Here is a 21,152-nt window from a genome sequence, read left to right on the forward strand (position 1 = left end):
ATCCGTATCATTTGAAGAAAATTGCTGATATGAATGAACTTTTGCATGATATTCAACTTTTGTGGGTTTCACCTGTATATCTAGTGTTGCGCCAAAGTTACTCATTTATTGTCTATATAATGCCACAAAAATTGAGTAACATGGATAAAAACTAGTCTCATCAGCAATATCTGATCTTTTTTTCTTTTTTATAAGTTCATTTCATTTGGCTTTCTTCCACTGGATTTTTGACCCTTTGACTTTGATTGTATTATCATTGTAAATGAATATGTAATATAGTACAGTTTTAGTTTAAAGTGGTATATAAGCAACAGTCCTTAAATCTACTTTGAACACTGGAAAATAGCCAAAATAAATAAAAATTTTTTACAAAATGTGTTATTACATTAGACTTACGATGAAAGGGGAGATATCAGCACAGTCAAATTGTTTTCATTCATTCATTCATTCATTCCTTTATTAATTTTCTAAACCGCTTATACTCTTTACAGTCAAGGGTAAGCTGGAGCCTATACCAGCTGACTTCAGGCGAGACACAATGTACAACCTCGACTGATCACCAGCCAAAAATATTACACATGTTAATAAGCGGTAAAAAATGGATGGATGGATGGATGTTATTTTTATTTATTTGTCATAAATCACTGTAATTTGCTTAGTGTCAACATGCTAATACCATATGATGTGTAGCTATAAATAATGTGTTTGTTAATTGTATTTTTTTAATTTTTTTAACTCACTCCTGTTACCTTCAGTCCTGTTACTCAAATAAGTAATCTTCTGCTTAGGAGCCAAGTCAAAAATAAAATAAGGTTGCCTGAGATGGGTGCACTTGGCACCAGGACACCCTAGGCCGCAGTTCCACGATCGACTTTGTAGTTGTGTCATCGGATTTGCGGTCTTATATTTTGGACACTCGGGTGAAGAGAGGGGCGGAGCTTTCTACCGATCACCACCTAGTGGTGAGTTGGCTGCGATGGTGGGGGAGGATGCCGGACAGACCTGGCAGGCCCAAACACATTGTGAGGGTCTGCTGGGAACGCCGAACAGAGTCTCCTGTCAGAGAGAGTTTCAATTCCCGCCTCCGGAAGAACTTTGAACATGTCACGAGGGAGGCGATAGACATTGAGTCCGAGTGGACGATGTTCCGTACCTCTATTGTCGAGGCGGCCGATTGGAGCTGTGGCCGCAAGGTGGTTTGTGCCTGTCGTGGCGGTAATCCAAGAACACACTGGTGGACAACAGCGGTGAAAGATGCCGTCAAGCTGAGGAAAGAGTCCTATCGGGTTCTTTTGGCTCATAGGACTCCGGAGGCAGCAGACAGGTACCAACAGGCCAAGCGGTGTGCGACTTCAGCGGTCGCAGAGGCAAAAACTCGGACATGGGAGGAGTTCGGGGAAGCCATGGAAAACGACTTCCGGACGGCTTCAAAGCGATTCTGGACCACCATCCGCCGCCTCAGGAAGGGGAAGTAGTGCACTGTAAACACCGTGTATGGTGAGGATGGTGTTCTGCTCACCTCGACTGCGGATGTTGTGGATCGGTGGAGAGAATACTTCGAAGACCTCCTCAATCCTACCAACACGTCTTCCTATGAGGAAGCAGTTCCTGGGGAATCTGTGGTGGGCTCTCCTATTTCTGGGGCTGAGGTTGCCGAGGTAGTTAAAAAGCTCCTCAGTGGCAAGGCCCCAGGGGTGGATGAGATCCGCCCGGAGTTCCTTAAGGCTCTGGATGCTGTGGGGCTGTCTTGGTTGACAAGACTGTGCAACATCACGTGGACATCGGGGGCGGTACCTCTGGATTGGTAGACCGGGGTGGTGGTTCCTCTCTTTAAGAAGGGGAACCGGAGGGTGTGTTCCAACTAGGATCACACTCCTCAGCCTTCCCGGTAAGGTCCATTTTAGGTGTACTGGAGAGGAGGCTACGCCGAATAGTCGAACCTCGGATTCAGGAGGAACAGTGTGGTTTTCGTCCTGGTCGTGGAACTGTGGACCAGCTCTATACTCTCGGCAGGGTCCTTGAGGGTGCATGGGAGTTTGCCCAACCAGTCTACATGTGCTTTGTGGACTTGGAGAAGGCATTCGACCGTGTACACCGGGAAGTCCTGTGGGGAGTGCTCAGAGAGTATGGGGTATCGGACTGTCTGATTGTGGCGGTCCGCTCCCTGTATGATCAGTGTCAGAGCTTGGTCCGCATTGCCGGCAGTAAGTCGGACCCGTTTCCAGTGAGGGTTGGACTCCGCCAAGGCTACCCTTTGTCACCGATTCTGTTCATAACTTTTATGGACATAATTTCTAGGCGCAGTCAGAGCGTTGAAGGGATCTGGTTTGGTGGCTGCAGGATTAGGTCTCTGCTTTTTGCAGATGATGTGGTCCTGATGGCTTCATCTGGCCAAGATCTTCAGCTCTCACTGGATCGGTTCTCAGCCGAGTGTGAAGCGACTGGGATGGGAATCAGCACCTCCTGTCATGTCTGTATTATCATGTTTTGTTTTAAGTCATGTTTTGTTTAGTTTCTGTCTTTTCACTCCCTTGTCTGGTCACCATAGCAACCATTAGTTTTCACCTGTCACGTCACGCACCTGTTTCACGTTTTGACTCACACACACCTGTCACCAATCATGTCACTGTTATTTAAGCATACCTTGTTCATCACTCGTCCTGCCTGCATTGTCGTCATGTCACTCCGGTTTATGTCTCGTTTTGACAAAGTAAGTTTCCATGTCCATGTCCTAGTTTTTGTTAATTAGCAGCTTCATATGTTTTAGGCACACTTGCCTTTTTTTGGTTGTATCTTTGTGTTTTGTGGTAGTGACTGTTTAATGTCAATAAATCCAAGCCTACCTTCACGCTGTCGTCCGGAGCCGTCTATTTTGCGTTGGAAGAACAACCCCGCAGCAAGCTGCGACCCCCCCCCCCCCTACGTGACAGAATGCAGGCAGCATACGTTCTTCCGCAGACCGGCCACGAGGAGGTGATGGAGACGCACTGGCTAAAATGGAAGCCAGCCAGAAAGGCTTTTTCTCGCCAGCATAACGCGTTGTTCCCCCAAAATCTTCATCCGGACAACAAGATTCCACAACCAGCCCATTCTTCCTTCCCGCCGCAGGAGACCCGTGCTGATGACGTCATCCCGCCCACTGGTGATGACGTCAGGAAAAAAAAATTTTTGAGTCTATTTACACCCTCTGTCAGCCGCCCACTATGGACTTTGTTTCAAAGAAAAATACTTTTGAGAAAATTGTCTCTAAATTTAGATTTTTTCAGACCCAGTCTAAAGTGGGGGTAGGGAATAGACATTTTGGACAATTTAGTGGGGAGGAGTCTACCCCCCTACACCCACCCCTAAAGAAGATGCCAGACCTCAGGGAGCGCGTCTGGTATCCGCTCCTTGAGGGGGGGGCTGGGACCGGGAGCTGTGCTGGTGGGGTGACTCAGATGCACCCAACCAGGCAGCAACCTCCAGCCCGTCCTCCACCACTAGTCCGTCGGCATGTAAAGCCGCAACCCCCAGCTAGACCGCCTCCACCATGCTCATGGCTAACCTCAGCCCGGGTGGTCTTGCAGACGCCACCATCATCTCCGGTGGTCTTGCAGACGCCACCATCATCTCCGGTGGTCTTGCAGACGCCACCAGCATCTCCGGTGGGCTTGCAGACGCCACCAGCATCTCCGGTGGGCTTGCAGACGCCACCAGCATCTCCGGTGGGCCTGCAAACGCCACCAGCTCCAGTTCCTGCTCCTCGGCTAGCACCTGCTCCAGTTCCTGCTCCTCGGCTAGCACCTGCTCCAGTTCCTGCTCCTCGGCTAGCACCTGCTCCAATTCCTGCTCCTCGGCTAGCACCTGCTCCAGTTCCTGCTCCTCGGCTAGCACCTGCTCCAGTTCCTGCTCCTCGGCTAGCACCTGCTCCAGTTCCTGCTCCTTGGCTAGCACCTGCTCCAGTTCCTGCTCCACGGCTAGCGCCAAGGCTAGCACCAGAGCCACAGCTAGCACCTGTCGCTGCTCCAAGGCTAGCACCTGTCGCAGCTCCACGGCTAGCACCTGTCGCCGCACCAAGGCTAGCACCAGCTCCATGTCAAGACCAAGACCCTCCACGCCAAGTCCAAGACCAAGACCCTCCACGCCAAGACCAAGACCAAGACCCTCCACGCCAAGACCAAGACCCTCCACGCCAAGTCCAAGACCCTCCACGCCAAGTCCAAGACCCTCCACGCCAAGTCCAAGACCCTCCACGCCAAGAACAAGACCCGCCATGCCAAGACCAAGACCAAGACCCGCCATGCCAAGACCAAGACCCGCCATGCCAAGACCTAGACCAAGACCAAGACCCGCCATGCCAAGACCAAGACCCGCCATGCCAAGACCAAGACCCGCCATGCCAAGACCAAGACCTGCCATGCCAAGACCAAGACCCACGCCAAGACCAAGACCTATACCAAGACCCACGCCGAGCTTCGCCGCCTGACGCGCCACGCCGAGCTTCGCCGCCTGACTCACCACGCCAAGCCACGCCTGCCACGATGACGACGCGCCTGCCTCCTCGTCGGCCACGGATATGGCCGCTACCTGGTCGCCCGCCACGCCAAGTGCGCCCACCTCCCAGTCGGCCACGAATGTGGCCATTCCCTGGGCGCCCGCCTCGCCTGCTGCAGCGGCGTTCCACTCGCCGCCGCCACCTAACTCTGCCCCGGTGGATACGGGGACACGTGGTCTGGCGACCCACCGCCATGTCCCCCTCCCGCCCTCCCATGACTTTTGTTAAGTTTTTTTTCTTGGACATCTGGTATCTGTCCTTAAGGGAGGGGCTCTGTCATGTCTGTATTATCATGTTTTGTTTTAAGTCATGTTTTGTTTAGTTTCTGTCTTTTCACTCCCTTGTCTGGTCACCATAGCAACCATTAGTTTTCACCTGTCACGTCACGCACCTGTTTCACGTTTTGACTCACACACACCTGTCACCAATCATGTCACTGTTATTTAAGCATACCTTGTTCATCACTCGTCCTGCCTGCATTGTCGTCATGTCACTCCGGTTTATGTCTCGTTTTGACAAAGTAAGTTTCCATGTCCATGTCCTAGTTTTTGTTAATTAGCAGCTTCGTATGTTTTAGGCACACTTGCCTTTTTTTGGTTGTATCTTTGTGTTTTGTGGTAGTGACTGTTTAATGTCAATAAATCCAAGCCTACCTTCACGCTGTCGTCCGGAGCCGTCTATTTTGCGTTGGAAGAACAACCCCGCAGCAAGCTGCGACCCCCCCCCCCCACGTGACACCTCCAAGTCCGAGTCCATGGTTCTCGCCCGGAAAAGGGTGGAGTGCCATCTCCGGGTTGGAGAGGAGATCTTGCTCCTTCAAGTACCTCGGTGTCTTGTTCACGAGTGGGGGAAGAGTGGATCGTGAGATCGACAGGCGGATCGGTGCGGCGTCTTCAGTAATGCGGACGCTGTATTGATGCGTTGTGGTGAAGAACGAGCTGCGCCGGAAGGCAAAGCTCTCAATTTACTGGTTGATCTACGTTCCCATCCTCACCTATAGTCATGAGCTTCGGGTTATGACCGAAAGGACAAGATCACGGGTACAAGCGGCCGAAATGAGCTTCCTCGCCGGGTTGCGGGGCTCTCCCTTAGAGATCGGGTGAGAAGCTCTGTCATCCGGGAGGAGCTCAAAGTAAAGCCGCTGCTCCTCCACATCGAGAGGAGCCAGATGAGGTGGTTCGGGCATCTGGTCAGGATGCCACCCGAACGCCTCCTTAGGGAGGTGTTTCGGGCACGTCCGACCGGTAGGAGGCCACGGGGAAGATCCAGGACACGTTGGGAAGACTATCTCTCCCGGCTGGCCTGGGAGCTGGACAAAGTGGCTGGGGAGAGGGAAGTCTGGGCTTCCCTGCTTAGGCTGCTGCCCCCGCGACCCGACCTCAGATAAGCGGAAGAAGATGGATGGATGGATGCCTGAGATGGGTCAATACACATTTTGACCAGTACAATATGTGTATTATCGGATTTGGAATTGAAAAAGAAATGTAAGATTGTGTTGAGAGAATTTTTGACCACTGTATTTTCCAGACTATAGGGCGCATCAGATTATAAGGCGCACTGCCGATGAGCGGGTCTATTTAGGTCTATTTTCATACAAAAGGCGCACCGGATTATAAGGCGCATTAATCGGGGCATAAATATATTTGTTTTTCTACATTTAAAACATTTCCTTGCGGTCTACATAACATGTAATTGTGGTTATTTGGTCAAAATGTTGCACAGATTATGTTTTACAGATCATCTTCATCTTTCTGACCTTTGCTTCAGGATGCATCGTTTTGTGGGCGGTCTTATTTACGTGCCTCCACTTCGACAGCGTCTTCTCCCCGCCATCTTTGTTGTAACGGTGTAGCGTGTAGGGACTGGGGTCGAAGAAGTGTCAAAAGATGGAGTTAACGGTTTTAATGACATTCAGACTTTACTTAAATCAATAACAAAGCAGTAACTCCTCATCTGTGGCTCACTAGTGCAACAACAACGCCGGAAATGTGTCCTGTGAAAAACCGTCTGACCGCAACTCTCTAATAACTAAAGTTCTGTGGGTGAATTATGTAAACTCACAACACCGGTAGTGGGTTTAGTGCTTCCATAGCGAGTCTACTGACAGATATAAGTTAGAACTTTATGCTACTTTATATTAGAAATGTCAACACCGAAAGATGAATGCCCCATAACGAGAGGATAGAGAAAAATAAGAAGCTAATAGGTGCCATTTTGCGGTCCTTGTACACACACCATAATAATACCTGTATGTTGAATCATAGTACGTCTGACTACAGTAGCCGTACTGCTCCAACAATCAATCAAGCGGTGCGGCTTCTTAGCTTATAAAAGTCATACTAAAACATTTTGACAGATTTTTGAGCGCCGTGTATAATGTTCTATATTCTCAATGGAACATTTAAAGTTTTGGTGCTGTTTACTGGCGTCATCTTGCAGTCTACACCGATCTCTTTTGTGTGACTGCCATCTACTGGTCACACTTATCATTACACCATGTACCAAATAAAATAGCTTCGAGGTCAGTAAGCACAACCAGAATTATTCCGTACATTAAGCGCACCGGGTTATAAGGCGCACTGTCTATTTTAGAGCAAGTGAAAGGATTTTAAGTGCGCCTTTAAGTCAGAAAAATACGATACTTGTCTTTTGTCTGAATAATTATCTGTCGAAAACACAGGTTTTGGCAAACTGAAAGGTATCCATCCATAAGGTTACATAAAAGCGGAGTGAGGTACCCTGAAGCTTTGGTAACAAAACGAGAAAAAACACACACCGACATGCACACACCATCAATTAAAAGCACATAAACTCCATTGTATTAAGTGCATGGACTCAGCAACAGGACATTTGATGGACTACTTCATCCTACAGATGACAGGGAACTGTAGACTAACGCCAACAACTTACACTTTACACTATTTTAGTAAATACTGTCCAGAGTGGACAGAACCTTTTGCACCTTGAACATGATAAGCAGTAGATAATGAAAACAAAACACATTGATCTATTCCCTACATTGGATTTTGCAGTTGTACGGCAATAACCTCGCAAACTCAGCACTTATTAGACCTAATGTATATTGCTGCACAGTCTGTCCGCAGTTCAGATAAGGTTTCTCTTGGCACTGTAGAGGACGACCTTTCTGCAATTGGGGTCAGTGTGGACGGTGTTTCATCGTTCAGTTTGATTTACAACAAAGGTAATTTGACTTAGTAAATACCACAAGAACATAAAGATCTCCCTTGCCTGCTCGTGTATCTGTCTCAGTTACTGTATGTACTTTGTTCAACTGACTTTAGCTACGATTAATGAGTGTGTTGAAAAATAAAGTCATTAACCCTTAAAATCAGTCTTAGTCGGATGGACGCTGTAGTGTTTGTTTTTAAGCTATAGTGCTTGACGCCGCTAAGATTTATCGTGCTCTTACTTTGTTATTTAGAATTAACAAGATTCCGTTTGGCCAACATCCCAGCTTCTAACACCCAACAAGGCAAAGTAATTTTCTTTTAGCAGGACTGACAAAATGCACTTAAGCCCACATCGTTTGTTTTTACCACAATACAATGTAGTCTATACAAAGTGGACACCTGGTATGGAGAACACACTGCCTTGTTCTTCACAAGTTATTGCTTTAATCTTAGGTAAAACGGTGATCTCTCCATTATAATCGTATCAACCCCTTTTGCTGACACTTTTCATTTTAAAGAGGCTGGTTCTGCAAAAAGCCACAGTAAGAAAAAGAAAAACACAACCAATTATATTCCTTTGACTGTATTGTAATGCATGAAAACAGATGTTCTGCGTGAATTTGGAACACTGTTGTTCCTAGTTGAGTTTTAAATTGTATGACCTGAAGTGCATTCAAATTTCGAGATTTCACCTAACTGACGTTCCTAAAAGTCAGAACTAGGTTCATCTTGTCAAAGAGCTTACTAAGTATATAAATTGTATTTTTGTAGTACAAAACAGGAAAAAGATTAAAGATGTGATTCAGGTGCTACCGTGTGGAACTAAAAAGCATATCTGACACTGAAGCTTTTGTTATTTCACATAGAGTTACACAAAGGAGGTGTCAAACTCAGGGACGGTGCTATAGCCCTGTCAGAAATCTGTTTATTCCAGTTAAGATTCCGCCAGAATTTTAGGGCCCCATTATGCAAAACCAACTTTTTTTTAACATATTGGTACCTGCTTCTGTGTATTTGGGATCTGCATAAGTGTCAAAAATTTTAAATCAAACCGTGGGGGAATTGCGGAGATATTTATGAAAACAATATTTTCTTCTTACAGTAGTTCCTCGTTCCTATAAATGGAGCCTCGTAAATAAGACCGGCCATAAAACGGGACAGCTTGTTGGCAGCCAGTGGTCTCTGCCGGTCTATCTTTGCTATGCCTATCACCGGGCTGAGCCCATCTTTCTGTGGCCAATCACACAACCGGGTCCATTTTTCCAAAAGCCTATCAAAAGACCTCCTTGGTCCTCCTGTCTTCTTCTAAGGGGTTTTAGCTGCAAGCCCAAGTCCACGTAAAACTGCTTCTCGGTAAACTTGTTGTAAGCCCCGCCCAAAGGCATTCACCTTTCATGTCAAATCACTGCCACTAAGTTGAAACAGAAAAAAAATAAAAGTGACTATGAAAAAGGAAAAGTTGAAAATGAAAACCTGTGAAACACAAAAACATGTGTAAAGTTGGCATTGAAAAATATGTCATGATACAAAAAAAATCTACCAAAAATATTGTATTTTTTTAAACGTTTGTATCCATTTGTTTAACTTTAATTCAACATGTTACAATGCCAAAATCTGTTTCAGTGCCAGTGCAACAGGGGCCAGCCGGAGTGGCTACGCCAGATGTATGTTGGTAAACCACTCCCTGATAGTTTTAAATAGTGTGCTGGCCGCTGGGTTAGCAGCTAGGACTTTTAGCCTAGTGGATAGCACATGTCTCTTCTCAATCAGAGGGCTGTGAGTTTGCATCCCGCATTGCATCTGGAATGGTGACAGTATGGGAAGATCACAAACACAGCGCAGGGACCGCAACACCAATACAACTTTTTCTACAAAGCCATTGGCAGTGTTTTGGCTCCATGTCACTTTTGCACGTAACACATTTTTGCCATTGTTGCTTGTGTTAGGCTTGACTATTGTGTTCTATTTTGAGCAATTCAGGTGAAACTTATTTTATATCAAACATGCTTTTGCTGTGTATTATAACTGATTTTTTTGAAAAAATTAGAACTTAAGTCATGAAAATCGATTATTTTCTTAGGCCCCACATGAATCGATCAAGCCCCCACTTAGCACCAGGAGAGAAAAAATCCTGGAGCAATTCTTGGTCACTCTTGGTTCATCTGGTCAGGGGTTTACAATTAAAGTCATCCATTTTTAACCAGCATAAAGCAGCAAAACATTGATTGCTCAATAATTGTATTCTACTGTACAAAACTGGAAAGCCTTTGAAACCCTAGTGCTTTTATTATTTCATGTAGGAGCTCCCAGAGGTGGGACCAAGTCATTGTTTTGCAAGTCACAAGTAAGTCTCAAGTCTTTGCCCTCAAGTCTCGAGTCAAGTCCCGAGTCAAGACAGGCAAGTCCCGAGTCAAGTCCAAAGTCAAGAATGGAAAGTCTCAGGTCAAGTCCCAAGTCCTGCATTTTGAGTTTCGAGTCCTTTCAAGTCCTTTTAACCACAGACTAATATATTTACACAGATTGTGTATGCTTTTAAAACGCTGTATTTATTTATTAAAACAAGTGCATTTGAAATTGCAGGAAAAAAAATAGTGTTGACATTGCACTTCATAATAGCACTATCAACAGTCATTTTAAACATTTAACTCATTTCTTTACAGAATAAACACATTTGAAAAAACAAGTACAACTGTACTTATTTGCACAAAAGTGTTAACATTGTATTTCTATGGCATATGGCATTGTAACTAGTTCCACAGCAGTTTCTATCCTGTTCTTACCTTATCTCATTGATCTCATCTCATACTGTATGTGTGTTTATGTGTGCGTACACATGAAAAACATAGCAAATGCATGAACAACAATGAACAGAGTTGTACTTTTTAGATGGCAGGGCCCTATGCAATATGTACACATATTCTTAATATAGTATACATTTTAACTGACCTTTATTTGACTACGTTTGTCTTTTTGTAGGTGGCTAAAATACGCGGTGCTGCTGATCGCCGTCTAACGTTACGTTACTGTGTGTGATAAATTGACTAACGTAACGTTATGTGTAGGTACCTCATGCAACCCTGCTTAAAAAAAATCACTTGACAAAAAGTATGAATAAGGTAGCGAACTGCAGTGGACGCAACAGATTGCCGTGTTTGCAATGACGTTATAACCATAGACATCTTATAAGTAGACGCAGCATTGGCTGCTGTGACGCGAGCAATTTGGCCGCCATCTTGAAGTGGTGATGAGGAGCCGGCGAGCAGCCTAAACTGACAGTTCACAGGTAGAAAACAAAGATGCTTTGGTGTTCAGCGTTTTCCTGCTCAAATGAGCGGACTGTTGAAAATAGGAATCGGGGGATTACTTTTCACAAGTAAGATTTAACATTAACGTACTATTGGTTGTATTTTGTGAAAAGAATATTACCACAGAGTTGAGAAGGAGCAAAGATCTTCAATATTTGTATGTGCAAATCACAAAGAAATCTTCTGGGGGAGGATGACCCCCCTACAGGGGTTTGGTTTACAAACTTTCACCTAAAACAAAATTCACCAGCCGCCACTGATTATGATGTGTTCTCATTTTAGGCAAAGTATAAGACAATACTTTCTTAACAGTATAATTTTAACCAGGAATAAGTCTTCAAGTAACAATATTCAAATACTAACATTGTTGGGTAAAACAGAATTTGGTTTTATTCTGAATCCAGTTAAACAAATTGGTGGTTTTAGCTGATATAAAGACTTTCAGGTGTTTATATATGTTTATGTTAAAGTATTTGGCAGACGGTTTTATCCAGAGCGACATACATAAAAAATACATATAAAACAATCACTGTAAACATGATCATTTAAGGGAAGAATGTAATACAAAACATCAATACAAAGTGTCAAGACAGAATAAACACTCTGCTGCTGCAGCAACAGAGATACAGTCTATAGGTCCTAAAGATATATAAATATCTAAAGTATTCATACATTGTTTATGTAGAATATACGCATGTTTATATAACCTAATCATATTGTTTCTTGAATTTAAAAATAGCTGACCGTTTTTTCCCCCTTCTCTGGGATTATATTCCCAGTTTTGATCTCGGACGTCTGGTCACTTATAGCATATAAGAATATTCTATTACTGTTAAGGAAACTATGAATAATAAAACACACCAAAATATGTGTCCTTTATCATAGCTACACGTATGACAAAAAAGCGTGTGAAAATCAGTGGTATTCAGTGAGGTAAAATTAATTAAATGTGCTGACAGTTCATTGCTCCTGCCAAATGAATTGCACTGAGTGGAGCGGATCACCACTCGAAGATGGCGCCCCCGCGTCTCGTCAGCGCCAGTAGGCAGTAGCGCTCGATGCTGCGTCTACTTATAAGATGTCTATGGTTATAACGTTAGCAGTGAGTTTACAGCCTCACTGATTTAACTACACAGCAAATAAAAGTTACGTTACTTAGTCAATAAACGTTTACATTCAAACATTACTGTTCTGTTTGCAACTTCAAATGTCGAACGAAGTTGGAAGTTGTTGCAATTCATTTTTTGTTGACCAAGTCGTAGTTTTAATACCCGAATGAAACTATCTTTGGCGTCATTTTTCCTCACTGGCGCATTGTTTGAGAGCTATTCTTCGTTGGTTGTTCTGCAATTTGATTGGATGAATGCCGTGGGACGAAAACAACGTGGATCTAATTTGATTGGCTATTGTACTGACAGATACACTCGCTGACAAAGCGCACACTCCCTGACAGACACACACACGTACACTTTGAAAGATATGGAGCGCTCCCGAATAACTTTTTAATCTTTGGGTTTTGGGGAAAGTAGCAAGTCATGTCAAGTCAAAAGGCTCAAGTCTAAGTGAATTCACAAGTCATTGATGTTAAAGTCCAAGTCGAGTTGCAAGTCTCTTTACATTTTGTCAAGTCGAGTCTAAAGTCATCAAATTCATGACTCGAGTCTGACTCGAGTCCAAGTCATGTGACTCGAGTCCACACCTCTGGGAGCTCCTGCCTAAAACACGGAACTCCTGCAGAGCGAGCCTGAGTAGGACTGGGGACAGTTCACCAGCAACTCAGCGAGTGGGGTATTTTGCTGGTCTCAAAGACTTTATTGAGGTACATATCAGTCAGTGCTGTTTGTTCCCCCTTTCTGGTCCCGGGTTTATTTACTAAGGAGTTCAGGTTCATTTCAGTTCAGTTCAGTATCAGTTTTAGTTTAGTTGTGTGTGTTTTTGTTTTGTGAAGACAACATGGAGTCGGTCTCTTGTCTCTTGAGTGTGTCATTTTTCTTTTCAGTTTTTTTAAAAGAAAGACTGTTTGGAGCTGCGCTTGGACACAGCGGCCACTCACTCCCTGAGCTTGGGAAATTCACTCCAGAAATGGAGAGAAAGAAACGGCATCATGATTCTTCCTCATGTCTTGTATGCAATGTTCCCTCTAAGGTGCGCGCCTGTGCAATTGCGCACTGCTCAATCGTCCTCTACGCATGGCAAATCTATGACACGCACAAAATCAAATAAAAAAATAAGCGCATAACAATTTTCGACACGACACGGACACGACAGAGAAAACAAGTTTTTGTCATCATTGTTCAAATATTGCAATGTCTGTCGAGACGCTTTGAGGACATGAATTCCATCGATCACTTTACTGAGCAAAACTCATCATTGTCGGCCATAAACACATCACCAAAACATTAGTAAAAAAAATTATATCTAGCAAAACTGGTCATTTTCTGCAGTACAAACCAGACCAAAATCAACTTTGTTATATCAACAGCAGCCGCTCGCTCTTTCTCACTTGCGCCAACACATGCACATATGGCACTTAGCCAGTGATGCGTTTACAGCCACACAAAAAGTTGGACAACTCCAACACCACACATAAAGTGTAATTCCAGGTCGTTACACTATGATTTACCAATCAAATGTGTGCTTATTCTAGTGTCATTTATTAGGAATCTTAATTTATAAATATTAATCATGAAATGCTGTTAGTATATTAAATAAATACTAATAAAAATATATTTTTTACAAACAGGAAGTTGCAGGAATGTACACATGATCCCCTGCTTACATCTCATTGTGCAACATGTGAATGTTTTAATGGGAACTAAATGCAATGTTTCAAAGGGGCACAAATTATTTCCAAAGCAGGACCTCCACCCAGACAAACAATACAAGAACACAGTTCATGAAAAACAATATTTTTTGTTAATGTCATTGTAAGTGGGCCTAAACACTTATATTAGAAAATAACCTCATGGAAATGACTGCTGTCATTTGATTATAATAATAAGAGAATGTTGTCTGTCTATCTGTGTTGGTCCTGCGATGAGGTGGGGACTTGTCCAGGGTGTACACCGCCTTCCGCCTGAATGCAGCTGAGATAGGCTCCAGCACTCCCCGCGACTCCGAAAGGGACAAGCGGTAGAAAATGGATGGATGGATGGAAATTTAACTTGTTATTTAGTCAGGTTTGGGACAGGTGGGCTGCTGGTGTAGCCACAGTGTGCACGTCTGATGTTCCTCACATGGGCTCCACTGAATGCTCAGGGAGTTTTTGTGTTTGCTCACACACATGAAAAATTAGAGGGAACATTGCTTGTATGTATGGAGGAATTGACAATAAGGAATCTTTTGAGTCTTTGAAGACATTTAGATCAAACTGACTGTTCAGAAAAGACAAAATCTTTCTTCTCAGTGGTACAAATTAAATTGCCCATATTTTTAAACAATTGATTGATCAATGTTTCCAATGTTACCTTTTGAAACACTGAAGCGTTCTTTATTTCATGCATGAGACTTACTTACACCAATCTGTTTGTTCAGAGAAGTTAAACTTTGGCACCAAACAAATTTAAGAGTTTATACACTAAATTGGCCATATTTTTGCAGCATAAAGCAGCAAAACATTGATTGATCAATGGTTCCAATTCTCCGAAGTGCGACAACAAAATCACGGAATTGGCCAATAAGAAAAGGAATCTACTAAAAAAACAAGGATAGTTGCAGAAATTGATGTGACTGAAATGCTGTCATTGTAAGTAAAAGGAACGTTTGTCTAGGAAAATCAAGTTTTTTGGGGACTTATGCACATCCTCAAAAAATGGAGCCCTACCAGTACTGCACCCTTCTCAGGCCAGCTCCCTGCCTGCCTTTGGGACTCTGTTACTCAGATCTCGAATCGGCCACCTCAAACACACGTGTGCGAAAAAACTACAAAACTCCTGTCTTACTCCAAAATACAGACCCAAATGTTACAAAATGACTTACTTCTACATGACAGAAAATATGCTTTTATACATGTTTCAAGAATACTTGTCCAAAAGCCGTGTGAAAACGCTGCACTGCTGCTAATGCTAGCTAATTGTCTGTTGTTGCGGACGTGATCACTGATGCCAGGAATTATAGTGTCTTAAACAAGTTAATGATAACCTGACAGCGCTTACAATACGATAGTTTGGCCACAAGTGTTGAAATGACTGATGCATGCTTGTGTGTGCATTATTTTACTTTAAAACATGAACTTAAAGGGGTTGTATTGTGATTGTTTTTCTACATTTAAAACACTTCCTTGTGGCCTACATAACATGTAATAGTGCTGCTTTGGTCCAAATTGTGCATATATTTCCTTTTACAGACCATCTTTAAGTCGCATTCTGACCGCCTCTTCAGAATGTGCTGTTTTGTGGGCGGTCTTATTTACATGCAGGCCAAGCCCCTTTGGTCAGCATCTCCAGCCCGTCAGCCTTGTTGTAGTTTTTAGCGCTTCCATAGCGAGTCTACTGACAGATATAAATTAGAACTATACGCTACTTTTAATTACAAATGACAACAGCCGACTTATGGAGACCCCGAATACACAAAAACAGATGCTAACATGTAAGAACATGTGGTTTTGCATAATAGGACCCCTTTAAAGCGCTTATTGGTACAGTAGGAAGGGAATGCATATGGCCCCATTTGTCGCAGTTTACATGACACATGAAATGTGACAAATTGGTGGGGTTCTCATTAACCGCCAGACAGCAGTAGTGTGTGGAATACCTTAAAATGTATTTTGTGGTAATTCCAACTTTGACCCCAGTGTCAGTTGCTATGTAGAGTGGCACTTTCCGTCATTTTCAGCAGACTGCATTGCAAAATGATTCCCCCGGCACCCCTTCCTCTCACACGGGATCGTCTCAGGAATAGAGCCATATGAATCCCTTTACTACTGTTATGTTACAACATTATTAGGCCTTGACTTGAAATGGCCAACGATGTATATCTATACATATAAGGATGTGTGTATTTAATTACCAGACATTTCATTCACTGACACAAAAAGCACATACTCTACATTGTTAAAATAATTTGCGATATAAATGGGAAAAACAGGAAAAAAAATCAAAAGGATTTCATAGGGCCCTCCAACTGGAAAGTATTTAAAACACCAAAGCATTACTTATTTCAATATGACATGCAGAAGGATGTTTCAAAATTTACAAGCAATTACACAACACTGTCTTGAACACACACACACACACACACACACACACACACACACACACACACACACACACACACACACACACACACACACACACACACACACACACACACACACACACACACACACACACACACACATTATTTGACTACAAAATGAACTGCCTACACTCCGCACAAAAGAATAAAGCAGGAGTACATTGGATTATTGTCATCTGCACCTTCCTCTTCTACATTGATTTGAAAAGTTCCCATTCCAATTGACCTGACGCGCATTTTTAATATTGCAGTATTTATGCACACCGATCCTTTTGGGGCTGGCAAGGTTGGGTGCACGGGCAGTACAAAGTAAACCTCATCAATTGTGCACCTAAAAGGGAGACCCAGTAAGTGTCAGGGATACTGCAGACATCCATCCATCCATCCATTCTCTACCGCTTGTCCCTTTTGGGGTCGCGGGGGGCGCTGGAGCCTATCTCAGTACTGCAGACATTTTATACCGAAATGTAAAGTATGCAACAGCAGAGCATACCTCTGAATATCACCTTTAAATCCATTTTGCATTTCTCCCCATTCCAAAGATATGGGGGGGGGGGGAGGGCAGTGCCACTAACCTTGGGGTAACACTGCAGGTAATGCTGGTGAGTAGCATGGAAATGCATTAATGGGCAGAGAGGTAGATTGATAGGTGTTCATGCAATAAGATGAAAAATTCTTGACACGAGATCAGCCTATTATAGCCACACCTCCACTGGCAGAACAAGCATCCATGTACACACACACACACACACACGCGCACACACACACACACACACACACACACACACACACACACACACACCAGCTGAGGCCCAAAGACCAACCGAGTAATTATGCATGTGTAACTGAATGCTCACCAGTCGAGCACGACGGACGCAGAGAAAGACACTGCATAGAGAGATGGATGAAGATGAGGAGAGGGGTGAAAAAAGAGAGACAGAGGGGATGCCGTCACCTCCACCACCACCACCACCACCTCCCACCCTACCATGCCTACTTTGCGCCTGCGGTCTCTGGATCGATTCCTCTTTTTGATCTTCTCCTCCTCCTTCTCCCTCTGCTCCTGGGCGGCGGCCTCAGCGAGGTCCTTGGTCTTGCGGAGCTGCTTGGCGGCTTGCGCCATGGTGTTGCCGCTGCTGCTGCTGCTGCTACACTGCTGCTGCTGCTACTACTGTCGCCGTCGCTCCAACTCCACCAGTCCTTCCAATGACCGAGCCCACCCCCCCTCCACCCCCAACCCCCTGTCACTCACTACCTCTCTTCTGCATGCATCCAAGGCATGTGTGTCCAAGTCTCTTCTTTTTTTTGTCTCTATGTGCAGCTGACGGAGATGCTACAGTGGCCACAAGTCGCACGTCAGCCTCAGGCAGCAACAGAGGAAGATGCTACAGCTAGTGGTGCTGATGCTGACTCTCATCCAGTCAGCTCGCACTGCGCTGAATTGTCTGCCCTCCCCTCCTCCACGCTTGCCTCTTTCCTACCCCTCCCTCTCTCCTCGTTGCTCCCGGAGACTAGTCACGCCGTTTGAAAGTGTGGGGCTTCCTGCTGCAGATTTCCCCTTTTCTTTTGTTTTTCATCCATTATACACCCTATAGTCTTCCTCTGTGCCGCATCCTTTGCCATAGCTGCTGGTTTACGTTCTGGTACAATGGCTGAAGGCGCCATAGCTGCAAAATACCATCACATAATTTCTCTCTGACTGACTGTGGCTTTTCCAAAACACTTCCTTTTTCCATGTTTTACAGTGGGTAAAACATGCTAAAAAGACAAATGTACTGTATTTTCAGTTAAAAGCACAAAACAGGAAGTACATTTTCCATCCGCAGATACCTTATATAGATAAATACATATTTAAATGATTACTTAAATGTGTCATAATTTATTACTTAAATTTGGTTAAATCATGACTTTTTTGTATAAATTATTAATTCAATCTTGAAATAATTATATCATGAAATATTGACCTCAATAATAAATTAAATGATTACATTACTTTTTTCATAAACTAAATTAATGACTTAATTTAGTTTAAATAAATGAATTATTGAGTCTCATTTGGAAGTCTCAAGAGAAAAGCGCTATATAAATATAATTCACTTCACTTCACGTCATGATAAGTCCTAGACATTCAATTGGCATTAGTGTATAGTTTACGGTGTTTTTGTTTGTTTTGTTTTTTTGCGCCCTCAAAGTGTTAATACTGTATGTATTGTATTTATTATGCACCAGCTGTTCGACTGTAACGTGCATCTTAGTTGTAGTTTTCATTAACAAACTTGAAAGTGTTAGGCTCCAGCCCCCTACGACCTCGATGGGGACAAGCGGTAGAAAATGGATGGCTTATTGCATTTAGTTATTTATTTTTGTCCCATTTGGACCTACTTAACTAACTAACTTCTAACTAACTTCCGGTTTCATCGTACTTTTGCTCTGTTTTGGACTTTGTAGGACGTTTGCCGCAGTGGGCCAAAATACATCAATAATACGGAAAAACACAATGTAACAAAACACCTGCAATAAATGCAGCAATATTTATCTAATAACATAAAAACAATAAAACATTGATTCTTCATAGACAAAATCCACCCTCTTTTCCAGATTGTTGCAGACTAATTGTCGAACAGTTTTGCTCTGATCACCCAATCAGAGGATGGTAAAAATGCTGACGTTATAGCAGGCAAGCTAGCAGGTCCTGTGAGACAAATCTGAAATCCTATAAAGCAACAGCCCAATTGCTAATATAGTTGAAGTGACATGGGCCAGCACTACTGACCTAAAGGCCCTGGGTAGATTATGTTGACAAAACAACACATGGAAGCTGATATCTGATTAGCCAATACAAATCTTATATACACATACTGTACTGAAGTGACTTGCTACAAAATTAAAATAATAGACTGTTGGGAATAACCTAATACAATTTCATGCAACAAATACTTGAATCTGAGTTGGAAATGTAGGCCACTGCTTCTGATAGTGTTTACGTCTGCAGAGGAAGCCTTGTTGGCCTTGACAACACACCACTGTACAATACACAATCCCACAAACAAGAAAGCTGTCTTTATGTGGCATTTTTGACAATAACTACAACTTACTCGTCTTCACTCGTCGACAGAAAAACATAAAAACTCCTTTTCTAACAAACATGAAGCAGTAGATGGCACATACAAGTACATAATGAGAATGAATGGCTTTCAAGTATCACCTCTCCAGTTTGCACTCCCTCCATACCTCGCCTATTCCCCCACCTTCCTCTGCAACATCATCTTCCTTCACAGCATCGTTGCATAACAATGTGCAGCCTCGCCTTTGAAAGGAGATGAACACCATGAATTGATATTGCAGTACTTGTTCAGACTACATCAGCAAACACGTCACAACATTTTAGATTCCTCCAGTCCTGTCAAAAAAGATGGAGCAAGGTGAAAGTGGTTAAGTGAATGACTCAGTATTATGTAGTAAGGGGTATCATTAGGGGTGTAATGATATGAAACTGTCTTATCACGGTTATTGTGACAAAAATTATTACGGTTATCATTAACATTGTTGAATGTGCTCAAAAAGTACTCATACACACTGGAATATTTTAACAAAAATGTATTTAAACAAATATATATACTGTACAAACATTTTATTTTGTTACATGAGTAAAAGTTTTAGAGTGTTTTATTGATTGAGGCAAATTGAGTGTTCACTCTGCTTCACTTTCAGTTTAAGTGATGTCACACGAGTTTGCTTAATGTTGTAACTCTGTCTGGGTTAATAAATTTGTAAAAAAGAATATCTCCGTGTCAAATTCTTCTTAGCATAGATTGGTCTTTTGTGATATGTTTTCCAACAACAGGTCTTAAATAGGGGGCTGTCTTGTATCCAGTGTTGTCTTACAAATTAGTATTAGATTTAAATTAGATTAAAATATAGTATTACAAATTTTAAACAAAATAAAAAGGAATACGTAAACTGGGATTATCTAAGGACATCAACAAAGTAATTTTTAAAAATGCACTACAAAAAATAATTAGTATTACATTATTTGTACTCAGGCTGAGTAATAACAAATGGGTAAACAATTAGTCAAAGTAAAAGTAACACAATAGTGCCGAGAAAGTGCTGGATTTGTCGAATTAGATATACTCATGTCTTGGCTTGTTGTTTAAGTCTGTCTTTCTCAAATCATTAAGTAGGATCATTTTTATGATGAAAATGAAGGAGCCTTAATTATTTCCTGTCAGCTACAGGGGAACTTGAGAGATAGATAGGGAGGGGTGAAGAGGTGGGTAGAGTAGCCAGAAATTGTACTCAAGTAAGAGTACTGTTACTTTAGAGATTTATTACTCAAGTAAAAGTAAGGAGTAGTCACCCAAATATTTACTTGAGTAAAAGTAAAAAGTATGTTGTAAAAAAATTACTCAAGTACTGAGTAACTGATGAGTAACATACACACACATATCATATATATATATATATATATATATATATATATATATATATATATATATATATACACACACACACACACACACACACACACACACTCTTCCACGGCGTGGCGCAGTGGAAGAGTGGCCGTGCGCGACCCGAGGGTCCCTGGTTCAATCCCCACCTAGTACCAACCTCGTCATGTCCGTTGTGTCCTGAGCAAGACACTTCACCCTTGCTCCTGATGGGTGCTGGTAGCGCCTTGCATGGCAGCTCCCTCCATCAGTGTGTGAATGTGTGTGTGAATGGGTAAATGTGGAAGTAGTGTCAAAGCGCTTTGAGTACCTTGAAGGTAGAAAAGCGCTATACAAGTACAACCCATTTATCATTTATATATATATACACACACACACACACACATATATATATATATATATATATATATATATACATACATACATTGATATA

At 42.8% G+C, this 21,152-nt stretch overlaps 2 protein-coding genes across 9 annotated transcripts in view; both read right to left on the reverse strand.

Moving 5' to 3' along the window:
* The window catches only part of ank1b (ankyrin 1, erythrocytic b), a 302,181-nt gene extending 284,504 nt beyond the window's left edge, over positions 1-17,677 (reverse strand). For 5 of the 7 annotated variants that reach the window (XM_061927317.1, XM_061927315.1, XM_061927316.1 and 2 more), the window contains exon 1: positions 17,254-17,677. In XM_061927317.1, the coding sequence (XP_061783301.1) occupies positions 17,254-17,388 (135 nt within the window). In that variant the 5' untranslated portion in view covers positions 17,389-17,677. The remainder of the gene's footprint in view (positions 1-17,253) is intronic. The other 2 variants (XM_061927319.1, XM_061927314.1) reach the window with 1 other exon arrangement.
* On the reverse strand, positions 3,433-5,709 carry LOC140677460 (uncharacterized). 2 transcript variants are annotated; one of them, XM_072912033.1, is made up of 2 exons: positions 4,365-5,709; positions 3,433-4,310 (listed from the first exon to the last, which is right to left on the reverse strand). In XM_072912033.1, exons 1-2 carry the CDS (start codon positions 4,621-4,623, stop codon positions 3,514-3,516), a joined length of 1,056 nt encoding a protein of 351 aa, XP_072768134.1. In that variant the 5' UTR covers positions 4,624-5,709; the 3' UTR covers positions 3,433-3,513. The 2 variants fall into 2 exon arrangements, with proteins under 2 accessions (XP_072768134.1, XP_072768133.1); XM_072912032.1 differs by having other exon boundaries at positions 4,344-5,709.
* Positions 17,678-21,152: the final 3,475 nt, after the last annotated feature.

The sequence above is a fragment of the Nerophis lumbriciformis genome, linkage group LG32, assembly GCF_033978685.3.
Source record: "Nerophis lumbriciformis linkage group LG32, RoL_Nlum_v2.1, whole genome shotgun sequence".
Classification (NCBI taxonomy): domain Eukaryota; kingdom Metazoa; phylum Chordata; class Actinopteri; order Syngnathiformes; family Syngnathidae; genus Nerophis; species Nerophis lumbriciformis.